At 38.9% G+C, this 21,932-nt stretch overlaps 1 protein-coding gene across 6 annotated transcripts in view; it reads left to right on the top strand.

Moving 5' to 3' along the window:
* Nucleotides 1–21,932, top strand: part of LOC124622566 (protein ABHD18) — a 170,572-nt gene that overhangs the window by 109,940 nt on the left and 38,700 nt on the right. For all 6 annotated transcript variants that reach the window (XR_006980652.1, XR_006980654.1, XR_006980653.1 and 3 more), the window contains one exon: nt 17,094–17,352. Coding sequence is in view for 3 of the 6 variants with exons in the window: in XM_047148310.1 (XP_047004266.1) it covers nt 17,094–17,352 (259 nt within the window). In the remaining 3 variants the exon portion in view is untranslated. The remainder of the gene's footprint in view (nt 1–17,093; nt 17,353–21,932) is intronic.

Below are 21,932 nucleotides of genomic sequence, written 5' to 3'. Positions count from 1 at the left end.
GAAAACAAAACGGATATCTGTGGAAAACAAAATGGATATCTGTGGCCGGGAGCTATCAAGTGAATTAAAATACATTCACATAATTACGGAAGGCAAAAATATGTTATTAGTTTCAGATTTGATTTTATTTCCACCTTTCTGACAGTCAAGCATTAGTCGCCACAGAGGTAGTCAATGTATTTGAAATGAAATTTTTAATTCCACAGTACTGGCTAGTTTCAACTGTTCGCTGCATTTCAGGTGCATGTTTTTATCTTCTAGGACGTATGGTATAATGCCATAAGAGAGAACCAAACATGATATAATACAGTACTGGTGCGCCAAGAAAATTTACATCCCGAAAACCACACTGAAAAGTTTAACATCGGGTCAAGGTCTACTTCATTGGGAAAATGGACATACGAATAAACACTTTAAATGTGCACATTTTAGTATGGTTCACGAAATTCCGATGCTCTTGGAGTATCCTCTGATGTCTAGATAATGTATGATCTTTCAATGTTTTACACGTACGTACATATGGGCTTGTCCGCAACTCGTGATCTTGCGGTAGCATTCTTCCTTCCCGCGCACCGGGTCCCGTGTTCGATTCCTGGTGGGGCCAGGGATTTTCCCTGCCTTGAGATGACTGGGTGTTGTTGTGTCATCTTCATCATCACCTATAGTTTGGTCCAAACTTATACTTTCTGATCGTATATTAATTGCTGTTGTAATAAAGTTTACTGCACCAGTTCACCCCATTACGGTCGGAGGAAGGCAATGGCAAACCACCTCTGCTAGGACCTTGTCTAATCAGCGGTGCGGGTCTTCCGCATCGTCCCCTACGCTCCTCGGGGTATGGGACATCACCATCATCATCACACACGGGCTTCCTACATCATGGTAGCTGCGCAAGCATGGTGTTGCCTGTTATCTGCGCTCTCTGGGAACTGCTGAAATGAACCTATTTCTACAAGTTGCGAGAAAATATTGTGAATGGTAGTTTGAAAAGCGTTACTTTCAATGTAAATATCCTTTTATGTAAGTTGGACTGTGTGTGGAAATGTTCCATGAATTTCTTAAATCACCGAGCGTTTGACTCTTATTTAAAAATCAACTCTTTGATGATGAGCCATTTAGAAGAATTTCAAACCCTGAAGATCAGACATTTATGTCATTAGTAAAAATTTTAAAGTGTAACACGCGCAGAAAAGGTCAACATTATATGCGAAAGCTTAGCTTCTCTTGCAGCTTATTAACCTTAGAGACCAATATTATATGTGAAAGCTTTGCTTTTCTTGCAGCAACACTATGTATATTAATTTAAACTATTAACTTTCCCTGTTTGTGTTGCTGTTTCTGTTGGCTGACTACATTACGTGTCCTATGCTCTAAATATCCGCTGTCATCGGCTGGCGAAATCACGTGACATGAGCTATGACTGGCTTACAAAAGCACATCCCAATCTTGATTTTAATGATTCAGAAAGTAACATGCGGTGTTTGGTGGAATTCCAATGTATACTTTCATAATACGAAAATACGCAGCGTACATGTCACTGCACATCAAAGATATTTCCAAAATGTGTCTTTTTTCCCTGAGTTTCGTTTTCTAAAGTGCTGGGAAATTCTATGCCCATGTATAAAACCATAATCATTCAAAGGATTGATAAGTTTTGCAGGTCCGAGGGAAAATATACTGTCACTTAACATGGAAAATGTGTGTTTTCACCCGGGAGAAAGTGTATTTTTAACTGGGAAATCCGGGAAAAATCTAGGAACTTTTGTTCCTTGTCCACATATACACCCTGATATTTGCAGAGTGTAACTGTCTGAATAACTCCTCCTCCTAACTGCCTTCTTGCCAACTGCCAGTTCCCAGTCCTGACCACCCTTCACCCTCCTCAACCTATCTGTTTGTCCTTTGTGCATTGTAACTGCACCTGAAGGGCACAGATCTTACGCTCCTGCTCATCTATCAACTTATTTCTGCTACAGAGTCATGCATGCAAAAATGGATTAAAGTGTCTGTAATGGTTTAAGATGAATTTGAGATGAAAAAGTTAATTGCCTTGTTTTGTGTGTGTGTGTGTGTGTGTGTGTGTGTGTGTGTGTGTGTGTGTCAGGGGAAGGGTCATATACATGTACATCTATACACATATACAGTATTGCTCACAGTTTGTTCTACCCGGTACCTAAATAGACAGAAATAGTTTGTTGAAGTCAGTAGCTACTTCATCTGTGGCAAGTGTATCTGCTCCACCACCCCTCAACACAAACACCAAACATTTTTCCCAGGTATTCCTCTCCCGCAGCTACCCACTAGATCTTACTCACAGACAGAACTCCCAGGGAGGATCCTCCTCTCGAATTCTGATTAATATAGTTCTCACTTTCAAAAAAACTCAGAAGTAAACACGACACACACACACACACACACACACACACACACACACACACACACCTCCCCTGTCACCCAATACAGCTGGGACTTGAATCCTGATATCCTCCTCAACCATCCGCTGTCCTCTTCTGTTGTTTTGCAAACTTCATTACATCCTAGTCAAATCTTATGACATTCCCAAACCATTATTCCTACCCAAGGTTCCTATCCCTGAAGAGTTCCCTATGTGAAACCTGCCACATGCACATGAAGACTACCACCTACTCCAGCACAATCATTGGTAAATCCTACAATATCAAAGGGAAAAGCAACTTGCAAACTCACGCAAGTTGTTTATCAACTTACTTGTATCCACTGCATATCATTTTATATTGCAATGACCATCACTAAACATCCTGAGTGCATGAATGTATGTAAAAGAACTATCCACCTGTTGTTTCACATGCTTTTCAACCTGACACAAAATACCTGAATGCTTACCATACCACACAGTCTATTTGAATTATCCCATCTGATGCTAGTTTCCCTGAACTCTGGAAACTGGAACTTCCTTCTGACATATTCTTGCAACCCAATATCCTCCTGAACTTAACTTCCATTAATACATTCCTTCCTTTCATTTATTGTCATCATCAGCTTTTCATTATATTGGTGGAGAGGTCTCAACACACCCTTTTGCAACAGTTGAGAATAAGCACATGTGATTGTCCACTGTCATTTTGAACTAGGAGCACACCCTGTTGAACTGAAAGGTTATGCCAATGTGCAAAATATCGGCACACAACTGAGTTCTGGATACTGTTCAATGAACAAGTCCAAGACATGCGAAGGTAATGCAACAAAATCTTGAGACCAGGGTCTGCTTTTGTGGCCTGTACAATTTTTCTGCAGTGCAAGGGAAAAGATTCCGGCAGTTCAGAGTCCTGTGCATTGATTTGGCGACAAGATGCAGCAGATGCATGAAAATCAGTGTCTAGGCCAATCAGAAGGTGAGATAAGGCATCTGCATTGCAATACTTTGCCATAGGTCTGTACACAATTTTACACTGATACTGCAAAAACGACAAAGCCCATCATTGCAATTTTTGAGCAGTGCCTGTAGAAACTGGCTTTGACGGATGAAAAAAGGACTGCTTGTGATCTGTCATGAAAAAGACATTGCAACCATACAAATAGTGATGGATTTATGTCACACCATACGCAATAGTGAGAGCCCCTTTTTCGATCTGTGATTAATTGCAGTGAGTTAACGTTAACAACTTTGAGGTAAAAGCAATAAGCCTGTCTTGTACACCAATTCTCTGCGAAAGCACAGCGCCGATTCTATAGGAAGAAGTGTCGACTTGCAAAGCTACTGGCTTGGCAAGGTCAAAATGCATTAAATATCTGTCACCAAAAAAAGCATTTTTAAGTTCCTTAAATGTGTCTCGATAGTCTTTAGTCCACACAAAAGGTACATTCTTGCAACTCAGACAATGCAATGGAGCCGTGATGTGAGCAGTATTTGGTATAACCAAATGTAGTATGTCACCTTGCCTAGTACTGACTTCAATTCAGACACATTATGAGCAACAGGCAGATCACAGATTGCAACTAAATGAGATTGGAGGTGCTACACACCCTGACCGTTTATCCCATGACCTAAGTACTGTAGTTCATTTTGAAAAACGTCGCACTTTATGAGACGACACTTGAGTTCTTGTGATGAAGCAAGCTGGGATCTCTTTACTTCTTCTCTTGTTTTACCAACTGCCTCCTTAAATTCATTTTTTCATTCTTGACTAATTACCATTAACATACATGACTATAATCTGCATTTTCATAAAAGAGGAAGGTTGGCTCTCAGTCTTAAAGTTTATAGCACCAGATCTAATTTTGTGCTTAGTTTTGTTTATGCAATCAGATTCCTAATTTATATCAACTATTCCTAGTTAATACTTTTGTTATAGGATGAAGTCAGTAATTGTTTCGTGACTTAGATTCTATTGTTGACTTATAAATAAATATAAATTCTGTACTAATTATAAACATTTGGTAGAAAAACGACTACCATTCTTAAAGTATGTATTTGGCTTATTTAAAAACATGTTAGCAAAGCCAGCCCTTATTTAATTCCAAAATATTTACTAGGTTTGTCAAAAGCATTGTTTGCATAACTACATCTGTTAATCTCATTATTTAAACAAATAATTCGGCCGAACCTTTGTGATAGAAGGAACTGTGAAAAAGGAGGAATTTGTCAATGTAATTGGTTAATTGAATGAGTTATGTTTTAATTGTAATTTCTGTAACATAAATATCAAACAATGTAAAATTTCAGTACCTATTATTGTGAGGATGTATAAAGGCCCGATTTTTGGCCCCGAGACAGTCAGTCTACGGCTGAGTTTCAGACGGGAAATCTGTATCAGTTAGAGTAACAATAATGCAGTGGAATTACTGTAACACAAATAGGCCATGTGTTAAAACTATGACAGTGTGTTCAATTTATTTGAGAAAAAGTGAACTGTGTGGTTAGGTATTTACTGCTCATACATGTTCAACAGCAAACAATTGTAGCAGTATGCCGATGTTTGCCTGCAAATTATTAATGAGGCTTATCAAAAGTTAACCAGTAATGAACTGGCCTTATAACTGTGTAATATTGGGGGTTGTGAACTGAAGGTAAAGAACTGCGAAACACAACTGTGCAATTGTCAGCTACATTATTATAGTAGTCAGTGTTGGACTTCCTCCCCCCATTTTTCAGCCAGTATAACGATGTAGTACATCGACACCAAGGACTATCAACAAAGAAATAAAGCAGGCGAATATCAAATCCTGCTTCTGACAACACTCATAAGAGAGTACGCAAATTGGCAATGTGTTCCTCAGGCGTATGACCTGAGACGACAGTATCATGAAGGTAGTTTGAACGAAATGGCACTTTTGCAGTCAGCTGTTCCAAGTAACGTTGAAAGTTGGTGGGGGAGGAAGCACTGTCAAAGGGGAAAACACAAACGCTTGAACAGTCATAAGTGTGTATTTACAACAAACACTTTCTGTGATTCTTCATCCAATGGAATTTGCAAGTAGGCATCACATAAATCTATCTTAGAAAAGAAACGTCCTGCGCCAAGCCTGTTCATGAGTTCATCAGGGTGAGGCTATGGATAAGTATCAACTACTATTTGTGGGATGACTGTAGAATTTAAGTCATCACAAATGCGAATGCAACCAGTAGGCTTAGGCAACAAAATGAGAGGACTTGCCCATTGATTAGCTTGAATGAAAGCAATTACACCATTATCTTGCAATTATTTCAATTCACCGGCTACTTTATCTCTTAAAGCAATTGGAACAAGGTGGGCCCAGAAAAACTTAGGCTGTGCTTTGTCTTTCAGTGTAAAATGCACTACAAAGTTTTTAGCTTTTCCGATTTCTTCTGAAAATAGTTCAGGAAATTCTTCAAGCAAGCTAGCTACACTGTCTTTTGGATTAACAGCAATCACTGAAGGCACATTGTCTTGGATTCTAAGTCCAAACAAATCAAAGATATCTAAACCAAATATGTTCTCGCTGTCTCTCGACTTTGGCACAGCAAAATTCACTGTCCTGCTTTGAGATTTGTGAGTGGCAGGCAAACTACACTGTCCGAGGACTGGAATTCTGTGTACATTGAGAGCAGTGAAATGCTGGCTGGATTTAGAAAGGCATGGTGAGCCTAACTTTTTGTATGTGGCACGGTTAAGCAAAGTATAGAGGCACCTGTGTTTAACTGAAAGTTCACAAGATGGTCAGCAAATATTTCATTACAACATCGTTGCGCAGCACTAGGACAAAAAGGAGGCACAACCTTAATCAGATTTGTCTCAGAACCTGTTGTAGATTTTGAAAACACAGCATTCAGTGTGTGTGCATGGGTCTGTTTTTTCTGGGAATGGGCAAAATAGGTGTTTTTGTGCCTTTGTGCTTCGACATAGCCTTTTTTACCCCACACGTGTAACACATTGCATTACATGATGGGTAATCCTGCCTATTGTGGTGAGCAAAACATCTACGGCAAGATTTCATTAAATTCACAGGCCTGTTTACATGTCTTCATGGCTGTCAGCTTGGCTGTGAATGTGATCGTTGTTGTGGCTGCTTGGGGTGGTTGCGAGCAAGGGGTGACTTGACCAGACAAATCGGGGCCTGGTCAAACTTACCAGCCACTACGGCACCCGAATCATATTGCTCTAAGATTTTCAGTACTTAAGGAAGTGATGGATCAGAGTACTTTAAGATCTGTTCCCATATTCTGCTATCTTGGACACTGAATGTTATTGCACCCTGAGTCATTAAATCACTGTAAAAGTTACCACAACTACACTTAAATTTACATTTCCTAGTTATGCCCGTTAATTCTGTGTACCACTGATGGTATATCTGTTCCTGCTATTTCTGCAAGCGAAAGAACTGACACCTAGCTGCAGCTACTAGGACTTGTTGGTCGTAACATTGGTTTAATGCAGCGATTACTTGATTGTAGCTGTGTTCATCAGGAGATGCAGTTGGGAATAGTTTTTATATTAACCTGTATGCTGGGGATCCCACAATCAAAAGGAAGTATTGTAGCTTTACTGTAACTTGAACATGATGAACTTGAAAATGTGCTTGGAACTGAGTCAGGTATTGAAGACATTCCTCTTCTGTGTCCTTAAATTGCTGGAACAGTGGTATACTGGTCAGCAGCACTTATTGGGCTGGTTGTGGTTGTGTGTCTGACGTAGCTTGTATAGCCAGCAGTTGTATCATTGTCAGCAGGACAGTCGTTTCTTGGTTCTGAAACTGAAAACTTGTGTGAGATCCATAACATTGGCCATCTGCAGCTGAGGTGTGTCTGTGTGTGTGGGGGGGGGGGGGGGCAGATAATTCATGGTTTACGCAAATATGTTTTATCAAAATACAAGCAAATCCTCTGAAAAGAGGAATTTGACTAGTTCTGCTACTCACCTGGAACACATGCAGAACGCAACAACAAATTAGCAAATAAAAGAATACGGTCCACTTGCAAGCTAAAACACAAGAGAAGCAAGCAAAATCTTCAGCCAAGTTGATTATCTTTGATCAACACTGAATTATTCTTGTGCATTTGCAGTATGCTTGTCGCCACTGTAGATCTTGTACCATAGGAAGCAAGGGAGAGAATGTTGTTATGGGTGGCTGGTATCCTTTTTGTAGAACACAAATGCACACATAGATTAATATGGTCCTTTATTTACTAGAACTGACACATTTACTTATCTTGAAAAGAGTCCTTGAGTTGTGGTACAAGCTCATCAGCAATAGACCTCTTGCAGATACTATCAGCATTCTTGCTATCGCAAACTTTAGTTTCGTTGCTAGTCTTGATCTGGTCGCTATGCAAGGTCGTAGCCTGAGTGAGTCACTGACTGACTGACTGACTGACTGACTGAGCTGGTGACTGAGACCCTCTGGTCTGCGGCAACGGCCTAAAACTTTTGGTTGAGAGGGCGTTGGCGGCGTGTTGCTTGCGAGTCTGTCTTTGGCCTCTCTCGTGATAGGCGTGCTTGATCAAGCACCTGCTATCGATCTTCGCTCTATATCTTTGCCGACCAGTGCGCTGGTGACAGCTAATGCCATGCATCACTACACTCTTGTAGTCTTCACCGCTGATATCACAGTTCATCACATGTAAGATTTTCTCATTGAAGTAGCAAAATCTTGGTCCTCCAAGATGTCATTTTCCTTGAGCGTGTTCTATAACTACTTGATAGATATTTATTTCTTTTGGCGCTCAAAGTGCATGTCCAATCCAATTAAATCTCCCAGCCTTAATTTTGGATACACTGTCTGGTTTTCTATATAGATCATATACTTCATCGATAATATTCTCTGTTATGGAATCTGTCAAATACACTACTGGCCATTAAAATTGCTACACCAAGAAGAAATGCAGTTGATAAACGGGTATTCATTGGACAAATATATTATACTAGAACTGACATCTGATTACATTTTCACGCCATTTGGGTGCATAGATCCTGAGAAATCAGTACCCAGAACAACCACCTGTGGCCGTAATAACGGCCTTGATATGCCTGGACATTGAGTCAAACAGAGCTTGGATAGCGTGTACAGGTACAGCTGCCCATGCAGCATCAACACGATACCACAGTTCACCAAGAGTAGTGACTGGCGTATTGTGACGAGCCAGTTGCTCGGCCACCATTGACGAGACATTTTCAATTGGTGAGAGATCTGGACAATGTGCTGACCAGGGCAGCAGTCGAACATTTTCTGTATCCCGAAAGGCCCGTACGGGACCTGCAACTTGCGGTCGTGCATTGTCCTGCTGAAATGTAGGGTTTCGCAGGGATCGAATGAAGGGTAGATCCACGGGTTGTAACACATCTGAAATGTAACGTCCACTGTTCAAAGTGCCATCAATGTGAACAAGAGGTGACCGAGACATGTAACCAATGGCACCCCATACCATCACGCCGGATGGTACGCCAGTATGGCGATGACGAATACACGCTTCCAATGTGCGTTCACCGCGATGTCGCCAAACACAGATGCGACCATCATGATGCTGTAAACAGAAGCTGGATTCATCCGAAAAAATGACGTTTTGCCATTCGTGCACGCAGGTTCGTCGCTGAGTACACCATCTCAGGCGCTCCTGTCTGTGATGCAGCGTCAGGGGTAACCGCAGCCATGGTCTCCGAGCTGATAGTGCATGCTGCTGCAAACGTCATCGAACTGTTCGTGCAGATGGTTGTTGTTTTGCAAACGTCCCCATCTGTTGACTGAGGGATCGAGTCGTGGCTGCACGATCCGTTACAGCCATGCGCATAATACGCCTGTCATCTCGACTGCTAGTGATACGAGGCCATTGGGATCCAGCATGGCATTCATTATTACCCTCCTGAACCTACCAATTCCATATTCTGCTAACAGTCATTGGATCTCGACCAACGTGAGCAGCAAAGTCGCGATACGATAAACCACAATCGCGACAGGCTACAATCCCACCTTTATCAAAGCCGGAAACGTCTTGGTACGCATTTCTCCTCCTTACACGAGGCATCACAACAACGTTTCACCAGGCAACGCCTGTCAACTGCTGTTTGTGTATGAGAAATCGGTTGGAAACTTTCTTCATGTCAGCACGTTGTAGGTGTCACCACCGGCACTGACCTTTTCTGGATGCTCTGAAAAGCTAATCATTTGCATATCATAGCATCTTCTTCCTGTCGGTTAAATTTCGTGTCTGTAGCACGTCATCTTTGTGGTGTAGCAATTTTAATGGCCAGTAGTGTATCTTCCTCAGAATTGTCATTTCAAAGATTCTTAATTTTGCTACTTCTGGTTTATGGGGTGTCCCAGGAGGAGAGGTCAATATTCAGGAATATAATAGTAATGATTATCCGAAGCAAAACAAATGGGTTCTAAAATGCAAACCTTAAGAGCTGTGAGCCCCTCTTCATCTTTGATTCTGTGAAACAAATCTCTTCTACTGCAAGCTCTCTGCTTTCCATGTTTTGAGAAGTTGTATAACGGACCAAAACATGAAAATAAGTCCAATAAACACAGGCTCAAAATTGTATACCTTAAGAGTTACAAGCACTTGGTCATCATCGTTATTGTGAAACACTTCTCGTCTACTGAACAGCTTTTAAGGTATGCACTTTAGAGCCCATGTGTATTAGACTTTTGTGCATCAAATGATCATTCCTGTAGTGCCTGAATATTAACCATTCCTCTTAGGACACCCTGTATATATCATCATCATCATCATCATGTACATTTTCAGTTTAGATATATTTGCCTGTTCTTGGCTGTGAATGTGATCGTTGTTGTGGCTGCTTGGGGTGGTTGCGAGCAAGGGGTGACTTGACCAGACAAATCTTTGTGGTCATTCTATCTTTTTTCTGCCATTGGGACTGTAGTCACAGGTTTGCCTTGATATCCGCCTTTGATGATCATTCCATTCCTTTGTAGACTTTTTTTGGGAGAATTAATACCCTATGCTTTTCTGATATCTATATTATAGACAAAATGCAATCAACACATGATCCGTCCAGTTTAAAACTGTTTTGTTCTTCTATCAGAAGAGTCTCTGTTAAACCATTTTATCTTTTGGAGAGTACCTTGGCATATATTGTTATACCCACAGTGCTTATTGTGAGGTTTCCTGACCATATTGTGCCTTCAGTGGAGCAAACATTGGGATGCCTCTCAACAAAATTCTTTTTTTGCTGTATCACACTACTCTACTAAAGTAGTAGTGCCATTCATCAAATACAAAATAACATTTTATTATTTCTTCATAAACATAGACAAATACAGACAAGCAGGACTGATCAATCTCATTCTCACACCAGAAATAATTTAATTTCCCACTGACATTCTTGTCAGCTCTACGTTCTGGTCTTCGGTATTCCTAGGGAGCTAGCTACACAAGGCCTGGGGTCTCTTTGCTGCTACTTACGATGATGTCACGGGCAGCCCATTTGTTCTCAGTGCCACATGTAGCTCGAAAGCAAAACCTCAGACAAGAATACAACAGCAGACTACGAAAACAAAACCGTTCTAAAAATGAAATAAAGATAATTATCTTCTTAACAAGAAACACTCTAAATCTCAACTCGTTCTTCTCGTTCATTTATTTGAAGTTACACAACATGGTTATAAAATCAACATATGTTAGGGAGACTTTGTACCCTTACCATCTACAGTTATTGCAGTCATTTTAGTCTTTTTCTTTAAGTACAAGCAAGACTACTGAGCTCTGCCAGTCTTCTGGAACATGACCATTCTTCCACCATAGATTTATGAAGTTTAGAAGCCTAATCTTAAGATTTTCATTTTTTTATTTTGTTTTCCCCTGCACGCTTTCTGTTTCTCATGGTTCCATTGCATCTTCCTGTTCTTTCAAGGAGATTGGGTCTATATTCACATCTGACTGAGCTGCTACAATATTTTCTTCTTTCCCTGTCTATAGGTTTTGGCAGAAGTCTAGCCATGTTTCATAGGAGATATTATTCCAGTGTAAGGCATCTTTCTCTTTTTAACTGAGAGCCTCTATCATTGTGTAAGCTCTTACGAATGCTGTTCCCTAAAGACCTCATTGTCATGCATCCAAGAAACCTTATCATCATCATCATCATCATCATCACCACCACCACCACCACCACCACCACCACCACCACCACCATGATCATCATCATCATCCGAGGAATGCCTCCCCCCCCCCCCCCCCCAATCTTCCTTTTCACTCTTCTCATTTCTCTTTTAACTAATGCTATTTCTCTCTTATATTCATTGTGACCTTGTATTATCTTGTATTGAGACATTTAAAATAAGCATATTTTTTTCCATAATCATCGCTGCTAGGTTTTCATTCCATACAGGGAGCCTTCTTTTGTTTGTTTATTTCTTTCTCTTTCCTATAGCTTCTTTTATTATTACATCACTAATTTCTTTCTATTCTTCATTTATGTTTACATGTATTTTTTAATCTTTTTAACATTTCATCCATTCTCCATTGATATAAATGTTTCACATTGTATCTTGCAGAAGATGTATTTTGAGGACTTTCTCTCCTGATGAGTATAATTTTAAAAGTCTTGTGTTCTAGTATCTTGTAGTAAAGATGTGCTTTTGTAATTTGCTAGGATATAATAAATGATTGACATGCTCCCTCTTGTACACAAGGGAAATCTGTGGATATTACAAAACCCATTGTTATCTTCAGATTATTAAGTGTTGTGAAGTCTCATAGCTATTCACCATTCCAATTCTTATTATTGTGTCCATTAGTTCCAACTATCATTTTTGAAGGTATACGTAGGATGATTCTTATTAACATTTAAAAGTACAACAAACACCTTCCACATTGCTTGACAAATAATTAAGTATAAGCTTCTGAACTGCATCACTACCAGTAAATGACCTACTTGTTCTTTACTGAATAAAATCTGTAAACAAAAAAAGAAAGAACAAAATAATAAAAGGTTTTTCTTGGTTACAGCACGGACAATAATTTTTAAGTTCCACATTTACAACAGATCACATTTAAAAAAGATGTTTGAAAACAGAGTAGCTTAGCTGAGCAGCATGTAGCACTGCCTGCCACGGGTGAGGCTAGGATCGACAAGCCTAGTCGTTGCACATGCGGTGAGGTACGTCGTCTGGTGGTGTCACAAGTTCAGCATTTGCCATCTCTTTTTGGGATATTTCCCAACATTTGTGGCTCCATGAGCCTTATGGTAAATTACTTCTCTCAGTGTCATCTGCATCACCACTGTGGTCTTTAAACATTGATAAGAATCACTCTGTATATAAAAAGCTATGAGACAGAATTGCTTGAAGCAAAACTTGCCGATAGAAACATATAATGGTTGTGTGTGTGTGTGTGTGTGTGTGTGTGTGTGTGTGTGTGAAAAAGAGAGAGAGAGAGAGAGGTTACATCTGAAGAAAGACATTTTTTGGAGGTTGGCAACACTGCACCGACGCCGACTCTTCGAGTATTTGCTGCATTAAATAAACATTGTTATTAAGCTGTTTTTAAACGTTTACAGTTGTTATAAATATAATCTAAGTGTTTTAAATTAGTAGGAGTGTTAGTGAAGTATAAACTAAGATTAAATGGGGTAAGAAGTGTATTCTTCTTCTCGCGCCTGTAGCACGAATCCTAGTCCTAATTTCATGCGTGCGAATCGTAAGTAAGCAGTGAATTAAACTTATTGGTAAACATTTCCTGAGGATATAAATATAATATAAGTGTTGTTACATTAGTGGAAGTGTTAGTGAAGTGTTAAAGAAGATTAAACGGGGTAAGAAGTTTATTTTCCTTCCCGCGCCTATAGCACCGATTTTAGGCTTAATTTCAAGCGCACGTATCGTAAGTAAACAGTGACTTAAACTTATATGTAATCACCGTTTTTTTTATTCAGTAATCTTTCAATTTATTTATATGTGCTTGAATAGTTTCTAGGGTCCTTTGTTTACGTTTTAGTCAGTACTTAAATCAGTTTATACAATTTCTGTTTTTACCATGAGTGAGAAGTGTGTGACATGCCGTAGGATCGTTAGTTCCGGGTGTGGTGTGATGGGTGCTGTAGTTTCTTTCATTGGGGCGAATGTAGTAGCGTGGGAAATGGGGACATAAATGAGGCTCACCAGTGGTATTGTAGGATCTGCAGTAGAGACAGGAAAATACTGGAACAAGAAGGGAAAATTGCAGCTCTTCAAGCTGACTTAGACAAGGCAAGGGAGGAACTGGACAGGTTAAAGAGGGAGGAGGGTGAACAGAGGTGGGAAGTGGCAACAGGTAATAGGGGGAGCAGGCAAAGGAGAGCATCAGACAGCTTTGTCATAAATCTTGAAAATAGATTTGACCTGTTGCCTCAGTCAGAATCAGATGAGCGTCATGTAGCTGAAGCTATAGAAAGGGCACAACAAGCTTTCAAGGACTTGAAAAAGGTAGGGAAATTTGTAAAGAAAAATAAAGTTCTGTTGTTAGGTAGCTCCCATGGTAGAGGTGTTGGCCAACTACCGCAGGAAAATCTAGGTCCAGAGTACCAGGTCACAAACTTTTTCAAGCCTAGTGCAGATCTGGGTCAGGTAACAGAGGATGTAGGTTCTTTATGCAAAGATTTCACGAAGGAGGATGCCGTGGTTATAGTGGGTGGTCCGGGAAATAGCATTGACAGAGACTCTGAATATTCCATAGAGAGTGACCTGGTGAAGATAGCATCAGCAATGAAGCATACGAGTGTGGGATTTGTGTCTGTGTTGAGGCGCCATGATCAGCCTCATTTGAACTCTTTCATCAGGAGGGTGAATTTGGAGTTGGAGTGGCTGCTTAGGACGGATATAGGGTCCCATATTGGTTTGATTCCTGTGGATGCTATCGATAGGTGGGACTACACTAGGCATGGCCTTCACCTCAATAGGAAAGGGAAGGGAAAACTGTCTGGGTTGATTGCAGCAAACGTAAGGGGGGGGCACTGTGACAAGTGGTAAAATACCAGTGGTCACAGGTGTCAGGGGAATGCCTTTTTTAGGATAGGGAAGGGGGAAAGAAAACGAGTTTTAAGAGAGATTGGCAGACACACTCAGTTTGAGAAAACAGATGAACAGGAGTCAGATTTTAGCATACAGATTCCATTTAAACAATGTTTAACAGAAAGTAATCAGAAACTGCCAGTTCATCTTCGCAGTTATAATCCCATTAGTATGCAGTATCAGTTATCTTTATTACACCACAACATTCCGGGACTCAGAAATAAAATTGATGAACTACTCATTTGTATTGGTGAAATGAATTCATCTAACCAAATTGACATAATCTGCCTCTCTGAACATCGAGGACCACTGGCATGTGATTCGGGTCCAAGTGAACTTCTCAGTTCTTGTCTGTTTTGCACAAGTGAGCAATGCTTCTGCATCAGAGGCAGAATTGATGGGTGGGGTGGTGACGCTATTTACAAAATATTCATTGAGAATATTGCAGTCAATAGGGATACTCCTTTCTTTATTGGTATTATTAATTTCGCTTTTAATGACAGTCCAGGCAGCTTTACATTTATTTTTAGAATTTAAAATATATTCATCATTAGCTCAGCACTTAGCATTTTTTATTTCTAATCTGTAAAGGTTTCTCATTTTAGTGTAATTTTCCTTGTCCCTATCACTGTTATGAGATTTGTCTTTCATAATCATCAGTAGTATTCTCAGTTTGTTAAGTTGTGGGGTGTACCACTTGTTAGTATTTTGTTGCTTAAGAGTAATATTACTCTGGTACCTTTTGGCTACGAAGGGGCATGTCATTTCTACTATATCCTTGATCTCTGTCAGGAAAATGGAAAAACATTTATTAATCGTTTTCTTGTTATCCATTACATGAGTCCAATACATTTCTTTTAACTGGTTTATCATTTTGTTTACATTGGATTCACCTAGAATTCTATATGTCACTTCTCTCTCTGTAGAACTGAAGGCTGACTTTTCTATTTGACGCCATTGCCCTGTATGATCTGATATACATAATTCTATTACATCAAATTGTATGGAGTCTCTTTGTACATTGCTAATTATGTTATCAAGGCATGCGTTCAGTCTAGTGGGTTTTTCATTGAGACAGTAATAGTTTAATGACTTCAGAGTGTTAATCATATGAATTACATTTTTTCTCTTTGCCCTTATATCTATGTTAATATCACTTACAATTACAATTCTATGCTGTTTATATTTTGACAACAACAATATTAAAGTATTAATTTTTTCTATAAATACCATCTCATCAGAGCCTGGGATTCGATAGATTGAGACAATTACAGTTTTCTGTTCATGCATTACCACACCGGCTACTTCTATTGTAGCTTTAAGGCATATTCTACTAAGGTCTATAACTGAGTAATGCAATTCAAGGTTACTTTGACATATATGGAGACCCCACCATGTGTAATACTTTTTCTGCAGTAGCTTGTAACTAACGAATATGCATAAGCAGGATATTAGTGTCAATGTTTGTGAGAATTAAGTGTGTTTTAGAATTTTGATTTGAGATGCGATTTGCATGTTTAATATTTAGATTTTGACCTGACAAAATAGTTTTGACATGATTTAAAGTGAATTGTATATAGTCCACCCTCTGAGCTTTCTAATTAACTATGAATTATCAAAAGGTAATGATTTGTAGACTTCTGTACCTCAGTTAGTAAAAATGGAACCCTTATAGGATCACTTTGTAGTCTGTCTGTTTGTCCATTTGTTTAGACCCATTTCTCTCAGAAACAGGTCAGGGTATCAAATTGAAATTAATGTCAAAGAACGAAGGTCTATTGTCCTTTGGGAGTGTGAGAGATTTAATCTTCAAATCAATACAGTTGAAAGACACAGCCACGTATTCACCTACTTTGATACTAGCAAACTCACTCATCAAGCCCTACAGATGAACTTTTATCATATTACATACTAAGTTGCATACTAAATAATTTTGGATGGCTTTTCAGTTTCCTACACAAGCTGCAGTCATTATCAAAGTAAGCCTTACATGTCACAAACATGGTTGTAATTACAGTTTGCCAGAAAATTTTCTTTCCTTTATTAACTCATGAGGCATAAACTTAACAATAATTATATGAGTATAAATGCAAAATATAGTATCCTGATATTTATTTCTTTGTCAAATGATATTTGGGTACACAAACTTCTATTGAAGAACTGAATAAGTGAAAAACACTATTTTAGTATGCAGTGCATGACCTTATTCAGTAGTGTAGTATCTGATACATAGTGTAGAACATTTTATGTTTAGGTAATGGAGTCACTCATAAGTAAGCATTAATCCTACTATTCCTGGAAATCAAAGGCTTTACCTAAGAATTAGATAAAGAAATAACAAAATAAAAAGGGGCTTGCAAGAGAGACAGTAGATAAGTTGCTTATGGGAACATACTGTCAGCAGAAAAAGGTCAGGCAGCAAGTAATGTTGGTATGTTACATGATTTCCTTATTTCCTTTATGTCTCATTTGCTTATTTCATATTTATACCCTGTAATCAAATTTTTTTGGCAGTTTAAAACTCAGGGGAGAAGTAATAAAGAGAAAGAAAATGAAACAGTACCTAGCAATTGAAGTATAGTAGTTATATTGTAGTGACAGGAAAGTGTTTACTTTGTGTATCATGAAAACCATTGTCTTATTGTTTACAGGTGGTACTCAGCATCTCAAGAGGAAGTGTGAATATGAAGTTCTCCAGTTTATGCGCGGCATTATGGATGAGTGCACACATTTGCAAAACTTTGATGTTCCCGTGGATACCTCATTAATTATAGCTATTTGTGCTCGTAATGATGCCTATGTACCTCGTGACAGTTGTACTCACCTTAGTGAAATATGGCCTGGTGCAGAAATACGTTACATTGATGCTGGTCATGTGACTGCATATGTGCTTCATCAGAGTATTTTCAGGTAATTTCTATGTCCTATTTAATTTCATTTTTAGTTTTTAATTTTTTTTCCTGTTCAGTAACTGGTTGATACTTAACACAGGGAATATGTTGCTGGAAAAAGTTACTGGACAAGGTAGTAGTGTAATTTGCACATAGCTTCTGCATCATTCACTGTGATTAATAACATTTTAAAAAGTTTTCATAATTAGTTGGCAATGTGAAAATTATATTAATGAGTTACACTTATTTACAAAGAAACAAATTTTCCACCTTTAAACAAGCATTTCAGTTCTTTGTTGAAATATCTGCCTCTTCTGTACCCCCATCACTCACCCCAAGAGATTGCTGCTTGTATCAGATGCAGTTGCAGTTAGACCTTAGTGCTTGGAGATAGTAGCCATGTGTGAGTTGAGTTGTCATTGTGTGAACTGTCCTTCTGAGAAAGGACTTTGTTTGAAAGTTTAAATATTTCTAATATTCTTTTGCTTTGTGCCTGTCTGTGACCCAGTACCTCCTCTGTGTAGTGAGTAGCAACCCACATATCTGTATTGTTGTTGTTCATTCTCCTTTGTACACTGATTGCATTTTACTAGTATCCTACCAATGAACTGAAGTCTGCCACATGTCTTACGTCTTATGTATGACTGAGCCTATGTGATCATTCCATTTCTTATCACTACAAATTGTAACACCCAATTATTTATATGAGTTGACTGATTCCAAGTGTGATTTGTTGATATTGTAGTAATTGGATAATACATTTTGGTTTTTACTATTCTGATCATTTAAAGCAGGGGTCTCCAAACTTTTTAGTCCATGGGCCACACTGACTCCTCCATGAAGTCATAAGGGCCAAGATCTACCTAGTGGGATTAAAGCACCCTAGCACTCCATGATCACCGTAATGTAAGGCTAAAGGAAAGATGAAATCACAAAAATCTAAGGTTGTGGGAATAGCTAGCACTGAAACGAACTACGATTTTTATTTAATTACATAATTTTGATTGGTGGACGTACCTGACCGAAATTCTGGCGAATTTCACCGACAAAAAAGTATGTCACTGCACATTCTTCACGAAAGCGTCCTGCAAAGTTAACGAAATCTAAAAATTATTGTTAGCAACCCTATTACTGCAAGACGTAACAGAGGTAGAGTATGTCAACGCATTGTTATTTCAAGCGGTGCAACAATAAGTTTAGTTATGTAGTCTTGTAGTGAGTAGCAGAGCCAATGTCGCAGTGTATTGGTCGCGATAGGCCTTGAAACTCAATTGTTGGCAGTGAAGGTACCACCTCAAATATTTGGCGGGCCGGATACCGGGGATGTCCAGCCAGCTAACGCGGGCCGTAGTATGGAGACCCCTGATTTAAAGTATGTTGGCAGTTTTTGCATTACTTTGGAATCTTATCAAGCTCTGGCAGTATTTGTGCAGATTTTCTCAGACAATAGCTCATTATAGATAGCTGCAGCATTTGCAAAAACTCTGGTGAAAATACTTTCAAATATACTATTGATATACAACTTGAAGAGTACAGGTCTCAAAATACTTCCCTTGGGGACACTTGAAGCCTGTCCATGACTTCTCATCCCAGATAATGAGCTGCACCCTCCCTACCAAGAAACCCTCAATCTAGTTACAAATTTAGGCAATGGAAACTCCAGGTAAGAATATCAAAAGTGTAGGAAACGGTAGATTGCTACTTACTCTATACATTATGTTACAGGGAGGTACACTTATAAGACACTTATCAGCAAAAGAGAAACACACACTGTACATGTAGACAAGCAAGCACACCCCATGCATACATGACTGCCACTTCCGGCTGCCAGAGTGAGTATGAATGGTGTGTATTTCTCTTGTGCTGATGAAGGCTGTGACCAAAAGCTTTATGTAAGTGTCTTCTAATTGTGCCTGTCTGCAACTTAACATGTCTTCTTTACAGTAAGTATCAGTCAGTTACAAATTTCACTTGATCCCCTGTACGACTGTGTTTTAATAATTAAGCATCAGTGTGGTAATGAGTCAAATGCTTTACTGAAGTCAAGAAATGGTCCACCTACTTGATTACCTCATTCCATGATTTCCAGGATAGTTTGTATGAAAAACATGAGGTGGGTTTTGCTTGACCCGTCATTTTTGGAATCCGTGCTGACTGTTTGAGATACATCCTTACAAAATTTTTGTTGTAGTGGAACAAAATTCTCATATCACACACGTTATATTTATTAAGAGAAAAACTGTATAAACCATCAAAGCAGTAACAGAGCAACACTTTGATCATCTTTTTAAATAATGTCAAAGATAATCCAAACATGCCACAGAAATGGAATGAATAGATTGTTTATCTCGTAAGACTCCCCTCTCCCTCAAAATGATATCTAAAATTAACCACATACATCATTTCAAATGTAGCATTTTTTGATCCAGTGGCTTTGTTAACAAGTCTGCTTGATTTTTGCATGTCGAAATGTATCAAATGGCAATCTCTTTCTCTATGATGAAATGATCTTTCATGGCAGTATGTTTTGTTCTTGATTCTTGGGGTGTATAATTTCTGCATGACATTGCATAGGTATTGATTCTCCAATCAGTTCTGCAGTAATTCCCTTATCCATACCACCTCTCTTACACAGGCTACCACTGACACGTATTCTGCTTCCTTTATGCTCAGGACAACAGCAGTTTGTTTCATACTCTTCCAGAATATTGGAAATCATAACAGTAATATTATATACCCCATAATACTTTTATGGTTATCTATTCAAGTAACCTAATCAGCATCAGCAAATGCTTCAAGTATTTGACCAGTGGGGTAATAAGTGAGTTTGTAATCCACTGTTTCCCTCATGTATCTTAGTACCCTTTTTGCTGCATTCCAATGATACATATTAAATTTTTAACATTATTGTGATAGCTTTACCATCAAGAAAACTACATATAGTCAAGTCCTAGGTGAAAGGTAAAAGAGTCCACCAATAAGCTCACGATATGAAAGATTTTTAACTTCCTCATCACTTTTCCCAAGGAAATTCAGTTTCATTTCCATTTGAGTCTTGGCTCCATTAGTAGCTGATTAATGTACTCCTTCTGAGAAAGAATAATTGTTCCATCTTTGTTGTTGTCAAATGTCACTCCTAACATGTGACGTCATGGGCATGTGATGTCAAAGCAGCTTTTTAAAAGAGTTTTTACCTTACCCAATCTTTTCATTTTGTGCGAATGTAAGCATATAAAACTTCCTGGCAGATTAAAACTGTGTGCCAGACCGAGACTCAAACTCGGGACCTTTGCCTTTCGTGGGCAAGTGCTCTACCATCTGAGCTACCCAAGCACAACTCACAACCCATCCTCACAACTTCTGTTCTGCCTGTACTTCGCCTCCTACCTTCTAAACTTCACAGAAGCTCACACAGTTTTAATATGCCAGGAAGTTTCATATCAGCACACACTCTGCTGCAGAGTGAAAATCTCATTCTGTAAGCATATCATCCACATATACAGGCAGAATAGTTTTTCCCTCCTTTGCACTTAGCTTGTACATACATGGATCTATATCATTTCAAATAAATCCCAGTTTTTCTAGTGAGTTATTTAAATGATCATTCCAGCATCTGCCACTTTGTTTTAGTCAGTTTATTGATTTGTTTAATGTGCAAACCAAACTTTCTTGGCCCTTCTTGATGAAACCTTCTAGCTGGGACATATATACATTCTCCTTTGATTTGCTATCACTCTTCACATCATACTGATCAATACGCCAATTTTTCTCAGTACTGGCTGCTATCAGTATATGAATCATTTTGAAGTATGAAATAGGAGCATAAATCTCATTAGTCTACACCTTCTATATGACTAAATCTCTTTGTGACTAAATGAGCTTCCTCTATGTCTAACCCGAAAGAATCAAATGCATCCATGTAGAAAATATTTGGACTCATGTATGAGCGAACTACAGCACTTGAAATGTACTTCCTTAGTCATGTTTTTGTATTTTGCAGTTAAGTGGCACATTCCAAGCACTGAAATGCTGTCACCATTGTAGGCACTGAAATTCAAACTTAATGTTTGCAAAGGAGGTGGATCAAGTTTTTCATATGTATCTAGGTTCAGCGACATGACAGAAGCTCTGGTATCTAGTTGAAAAGGCACTGGCTGGTCATATATTTGCAATGTAATCCACAGTTTGTGGTGTGGCCTCAGAATACAATTGTCCATTCTGTGTTTTGAAAACCTGTTCTCTGTTTCCACATGCATACTATAGCACTTCCACCAATTTTGAGATTGGAGAGCCTGTTTGAAGTGTGTGCATTTACCATGAAGACATATGTGTGCATTTTCTGTGTCTTCGCTTGTCTGATTTTTTAGCAGTAGGATGTGCAGAATCTGAACATGAAATAACAGTTATTTCCATCAATTTCTGCTTTTCACTATCCCACATGAAACAGAAGAGGGCTTTCTAGTCTTTTACAGGCAGACCGGTTTAGCATATCCATGCAATGACAAAAATTGCATTCAGCTTGTCTGAAGAAGCACTTCTTTCGATCATGAGGTGATATAGCATTTCGTACATGACTTTGCTCTTTGTGCAGAGCTGAAG

Source organism: Schistocerca americana, chromosome 7 (genome assembly GCF_021461395.2).
Source record: "Schistocerca americana isolate TAMUIC-IGC-003095 chromosome 7, iqSchAmer2.1, whole genome shotgun sequence".
Classification (NCBI taxonomy): domain Eukaryota; kingdom Metazoa; phylum Arthropoda; class Insecta; order Orthoptera; family Acrididae; genus Schistocerca; species Schistocerca americana.
This window is presented reverse-complemented; position numbering and strand designations above follow the sequence as displayed.